This window comes from Aptenodytes forsteri, unplaced genomic scaffold, assembly GCF_000699145.1.
Source record: "Aptenodytes forsteri isolate BGI_AS27 unplaced genomic scaffold, ASM69914v1 Scaffold132, whole genome shotgun sequence".
Taxonomy (NCBI): Eukaryota; Metazoa; Chordata; class Aves; order Sphenisciformes; family Spheniscidae; genus Aptenodytes; species Aptenodytes forsteri.
Genome location: NW_008795520.1, coordinates 2,872,980 through 2,879,116, shown reverse-complemented (window position 1 = coordinate 2,879,116; position 6,137 = coordinate 2,872,980). Strand labels below are relative to the sequence as shown.

General features: G+C 48.0%; 1 protein-coding gene across 1 annotated transcript in view; it reads left to right on the top strand.

Annotated features, from left to right (window-relative positions):
* The window catches only part of RHOU (ras homolog family member U), a 7,386-nt gene extending 1,554 nt beyond the window's left edge, over positions 1-5,832 (top strand). Inside the window, exons 2-3 of the mRNA XM_009281820.1 lie at positions 630-735; positions 3,841-5,832. Coding sequence (XP_009280095.1) covers positions 630-735; positions 3,841-4,296 — 562 coding nt within the window. The 3' untranslated portion in view covers positions 4,297-5,832. The remainder of the gene's footprint in view (positions 1-629; positions 736-3,840) is intronic.
* Positions 5,833-6,137: the final 305 nt, after the last annotated feature.

Here is a 6,137-nt window from a genome sequence, read left to right as displayed (position 1 = left end):
ACAGCTTCGGTTATTTCGTTATTTATTTGTTTGGGGGCAGGACCCTACTCGGGCAGGACCGGAGTTTGTCAGACTCCCATCGCAGCCGGCAGCACCGGCTGATCTCCCGTGTAGCGGGGCCAGGCTGGCAGCTGGTGTCGCGCCCAGCCGTGCGGCCAAAGCCGGGCTTTAATTGTGAACTCTCCGCTCTAAAACTTCCAGCTCTCGGCGAGATAGGAAACGCCTAAAAGGCAAGCTTAAATACTTGCCGTGTCTCACCATGGCAAAGGGGGAGGTTCTGGGTTTTCTCTTTGGTCCAGCGGGGGGCTTTTTGTGTCCCGGGCGTGTTGAAGATGTACAAGAGGATAATAAACTAAACCCTTTGTAGCAGAAAAAGGACCCGGACCGCTTGGCTCGCTCTCCCCTCCGCCAGCTGAGGGTTAGTGCAGTCACTGCCTACCTCCTCTCTTGCAGTGAAATGAATCGGAAAGCCCTGAAGGGCTTGTGTGTGCCCAAGTGTTAGCGATAGACTCCCTTCCAGCTCTGTCAAGTTGTTAAATCTAAACTAATTGAAGAGAAGACTGAAAGAGCTGAGGGATGGTAAATCTTCTTTCCTTCCTTTTTTTTTCCTTAATGGAAAACGTGTAAAGTTGGACTCACCACACTTTTCCCCCTCCCTCCTCCTTTCTCTCCAAAGCTGTCGTGTCTGTCGATGGCAAGCCGGTGAGACTGCAGCTCTGCGACACAGCTGGTCAGGTCAGTGAAGCCACTTATTTGATTTAAGTGACAGCGGGAGGGGAGAAGTTGTTGCGCAAAGTAGTCCTGCTAATGACTTCATGGGTTTGAAAGGATTGCCAGTGTTTGATCATCTTATTAAACTGCTATCATTTGCACTGCTGCTTAACCCACTGCTTTGCCAGGTGTCTGTTGAAGGGTGGGGGACGTGCTTGTGCCTCCGTATAGGGGCTGGGCACAGGCTGCTGCTCTGCTGGCTCAAGCTGCTGCTCTGCTTAGCCTGACTAGAAAGGCTGAACATATTGGGGATTCAAGGGCCACCTGGTTTTCTCTTTGAGCAGTTGTCACTGTCTTTATTTTTGCTAAATAACTGTGGGTTTAAGAATTATGGTGTTTGGGATGTACGCATGCAAAACATCCACAGCTGTAGGTGTCCGGAGATAGAGACTGTGTTTTTGAAGGGGCAGAAGCTTAAGGGAGAAAAGAGTCCTATTGGGTGTTGTCCGTGGAGACTTCGTATTTGCCATTCCCACCGCCTTAAAAAGTACTGCTGCTGCCCCAAAGCCGAGGTTTGCTGTAGTCCTAAGTCCTGAAGGGTTGAGGGTGGCTGATGCCTCTCAGCTCCTAGTTTGCCTGATACATAAAAAGAACCCATTTCTTGCTGCCTTATATTTTCTGCAAGTCCCTGGCTTGTACCACCCTGAGCAGTGTGCAACACTGCTTGCCAGGGGTTGAGTCTGGATAGGCAAAAGTAGCCAAAAGTATTTTGCTACCTAGCTCGTGTTTAAAGGCAGTGGGAGTTAGGTTCCTGCGCAGCTTTGGGGATCTGGGTCTACGCCTTCACTAAAATCACGCTGAAAAATCTCAGTGGCCTTAACATACAAACCTATTTAGATGAGTTGTAACTGGGCGCCCTACTTAGGAAAGGGCTTTGAAGGGCTGTGCGGTCCTAGACAGCAGCGTAGCACTCTCGTGTGCCTACGCTGCTAAAATCCTACAAGCAGCCTTCTGCAGGTAATGATACGAAGTAAAACAGCAGAACTGTCCCGTGACTTCTTGCCCTGCTGAAGGGATGGGGTGGTACCGCAACAACCTTGGCTGTGTGTGTTCACGTGCAGAGTGTGGCAGGTGGAATTGCCATCGGGTGACAGCCAGTGGACAGGCAGCGCCTGTGGAAATGCAACCAGAAGTTGCGGGAGGGACGGACGGGCAGGCCCCGTCACCTCTTGCCTTCGCTGCTGTTAATGGTTAAGATGTTTGCTCTGGCTGCCCCAGTGCAGCTGGAATGGGTAGAGTCACTGCCTTAAAAAAGAAGGGGTTATCTAAACCGACAGAAGCTGTCCCAAATAAAAGATACCTAGCTGGATACTTCGGTAAAACAGTGCTGCAGTGAGATGGCTGCTGAAATCTGTAGCAAAAAAAAGCACTCCAGGCAGAGGGAAATTGTATTTCAGCGCCTCCAGCCCGAAGAGGTGTAGAGTCCCTGCAGGTCATGTACCTACCATTGAAACTGCAGGAGTGTACTTGGAATATAAAGGGCACTATTTCATCCGGATAGAAACCCTTAAGGTCTGGGTTTGGCTTTCAAACACATTGAATCGAGCCCATTTGAGGTTTATCATGTAGCAAGAAGAGGCAATTACATGGCAAGGTGCCTCTCTGTAAACGGCCCTGTCCTTCAGAGCGGCGGCTCTCAGTAAATGCAGGGTTTCTCTCAGCCAAGCGGTGAGAGCCTGGTTTCCTCTGAGGCTTAATCGGAGAATCAAGAGAGCTAATGAAGCTTGCTTTCTTGACTCGTGTTTTATAAATCGCTGTCTCTCTCAGAGATACTGCTGGAAGAAATTCATTCAAGTGAAACAAGACTTCTGAGGCTTCCAGGGGGCTTTAAACCCTGTATCCTGGGCCTCCAGAGGCTTTAAAGCAAAATTTCACATCTCAAAAATTAACATGGGACTTGCAATTCAGCAGTAAACTGCTGGTACCAGAGAGATGTTTTCAGCTGTGTGTGTTCTTTGCACTTTCAATTCAGAGCTTTTGAGAACACGGTCCGTTTTAATTAAAATGTCACTGCCGCTGAGGCAAATCCTACCTGTTCAGGCTGCTAGTGTTACCCTGCTTTTATCCTGCTGTCAGCATAAAAGCTGCCTGCCTGGAGTTAACCCTTGCTTCTTGCTGCATTCTTCGCTGAGGATCAGCACGCCTTTGTTACCATGAGGTGTTTGACTTTCTTGTGGCTAGTTCCTGAAGCTGAAAAAGGGCCTTGCTTTGCTGGAGTTTGCACTAAAAGGAAATAAAAAAGCAAGAAAGGTAGCACTGGAAGGCCTGTTTGCAGTTTGTTTGATGTGGCATGGGTGGGAGGGAAAGGTAAAGCTCTTACTCTATGCCATTGGCATGTTAAGCCTGCACATTGTGAGTTGTTATTGCTGCCATCAGATTTAAATCCCTGGGCACAATGGCAGGGAAATTATTCCCGTATCCTGTAGGATGTTGTTAAGTAGTCACCAGTTTAAAAGCCGATTCCAGGAAAGGTACGCTTGCTGCTGCTTGTCTGCTCCGCTCTTGCCTGTATCTGGAGGTAGAGGTGTTGGCAGAGCAGCTTTGAGGTACACAGGTACTCCTCATCAGAGCGGCTCGCTGACTCACCCCTGTGAGAGGTGGACCTGTAGAAGTACCTTCTGCCTCCCATACTTCCACTTTTGGCTTTGTCGCTCGTGTGCCCTAACTTGCTTCCTGCGGCATTGCACCTTTGCTGAAATGGGGCAGAGGGCCTGTGTACGAAGAGCGAAGGAAATAATTAAGCACTCAAAACAAGCTGTGGCATTAGTCAGTAAATCTTGGCTACGTGGGGAAGCCACCACCTTCGTCCTGCATGCCTGACAGTGGCAGGGTGCCTGCTGGCTAGCAGCCGTGAGACCTGAAGGCTGGGTACAGGCAACTTCTGCTCATAACACATCTCGTTGGGTGGTCTGGGTGCTCATGTTGAGGTGTCTCTCAAGATGGCAGCAGCAGGTGATCCTCAGCTTCCCCAAAGGTCAGCGGCAGGCTAGAACTGGGAGCGTACCGGGGCGTCCTCCAGGGTTGATGTGCTCTTTCCGTGGGGTGCTAATGCGATTTCGTTCCGTGCAGGATGAATTCGACAAGCTCAGGCCTCTGTGCTACACCAACACGGACATCTTCTTGCTGTGCTTCAGCGTGGTGAGCCCCTCGTCCTTCCAGAACGTGAGTGAGAAGTGGGTTCCCGAAATCCGATGCCACTGCCCCAAGGCGCCCATTATCCTGGTTGGGACACAGTCGGACCTCCGGGAGGATGTCAAAGTTCTCATTGAGCTGGACAAGTGCAAAGAAAAGCCGGTCTCGGAGGAGGCTGCGAAGCTCTGTGCTGAGGAAATAAAAGCCGCATCCTACATCGAGTGCTCTGCTTTGACTCAGAAAAACCTCAAGGAGGTCTTTGATGCGGCCATCGTGGCTGGTATTCAGTACTCGGATACCCAGCAGCAACCAAAGAAAGCAAAGTGTAGGACTCCAGACAAGATGAAAAACCTCTCCAAATCCTGGTGGAAAAAATACTGCTGTTTTGTATAGGAGTTGCAAGGACCTGAGTGCTGCTCTGAGGAAATCGAATAGAGGCTATATTAGCTGAATTCTCATTCTGTGTCGTCCCAAGTGTATAGTGTAGATCTGTATGTATGTGTATATGTTGCTACTGGATATCTCGGTTGCCCTTTCGAGGGTGGCAGAAGGATTCTTAGTTAAATAATTGCTATAAATCAGGTCTGGCATCCAGTTTCATGACTAAAAGTCTCATTAAGGAAGAAGAGCGCCACGTGTCTGAGGGTAGAAGGATTTGTCCAAAGGATTCGACTTCTTGTGTTATAAGGTGTATGCGATGGGGAGGAGCACACCAGAGGCCTTTGCTGCCAGGGCTTCGCAGGAGGAACGCGCGAGCGACTGTGGAAATGTAGAGCTCTGTGCATGGACGGTCAAAGGGAAAAATAACACCGTGCCTCCTAACTGACAGTTGTAGCTTTAAAACCCCACTCCTCCTCTCTTCTCCATGTCCTCCCAAGACAACGCTCTTAGGGATTGCTTTAAAAAGGGTATGTGAGAGGTGTAATCTATACACAAATGTCATGGTTGGAAAGGTCATGAGTATACCTTCAGCATGGGGTGAGGGAACCTAATCCCTTATGGAGCTGACATCTTGTTTGTCACCTCCTGACTGTGTGAAAGTCCTTTCTGTCCTTCCCCTGCCCTTCCCAGGAAGTCGTGTGGAAGCCCGAGGAACATGACCAAGCTTTAACCTACCTCGAGCAGCGGCGATTTCCTCTGTATTTTTGCAGACATGACGACAGTTCATCTATTTCAGCTGAAAGGAATGTAAATGCTGTTGTGTTTTGTTTTGGGTTTTTTTTAAAGAGATGTAACAGATATCGGTGCAGCACCATGTAAACCGCATCTGGTTTTAAGTCTATAGCCAAGAATTTCAGGATGCCCCTCCTTACCTTTTAAGGCTCCTAAACAAATAACAAATCAGGCAGATCAAGATTTGTAACAAACTGGACTCTAGAAACTGAGGCTGCTGTGTCCTCTTCATGATGCTGTTCCCAATCAGGTTAATGTTTCCCTTCTAAAGGCAGTCGCTTGTGGTTAAATCTTGTCCAAGCTCATAGTCGTGAAATTGGCTGAGGCCACCCTAGAAATTGAACTGATAATTTTTTTTTCCCAGATCAGTCCAACAGATTAATGGAAATGTGCCTAAAATGTAGCTGAGTGATCAGTGTAGTGCAGAGTTGAGTGTGACCTACCCTCTGACTAAATCTGGTTCCTACTGGACTAAGCCTAATTCCAGCCCCGGCAAGTTCGAGAGACCTGAGGGGTAACGTGACTCTCTGCAAGAATCAGTATTTTAACTTATTCTGCAGAGGACATTTAATTTATGCTGTCTGTCTGTCTGCCTTTTTATGGCTCTGACTACTTTTTTTTATTCCCTAGATATTTCAAGATCAGATTATATTCTTTTTTTTTTTTTTTCCTTCAGCCATAGCCTCGAAGTGACCTTTTTCATAGTCTTAAACTAAACTGCAGTGACAGAAAGCCGGAACCTTTTTTTCATCAGAAATGAATCAATGCCATATGTTTCCCTTCTAAAGGCAGTCGCTTGTGGTTAAATCTTGTCCAAGCTCATAGTCGTGATTGGCTGAGGCTGAGTGATCAGTGTAGTGCAGAGTTGAGTGTGACCTACACTAAATCTGAATCTGGTTCCTACTGGACTAAGCCTAATTCCAGCCCCGGCAAGTTCGAGAGACCTGAGGGGTAACGTGACTCTCTGCAAGAATCAGTATTTTAACTTATTCTGCAGAGGACATTTAATTTATGCTGTCTGTCTGTCTGCCTTTTTATGGCTCTGACTACTTTTTTTTATT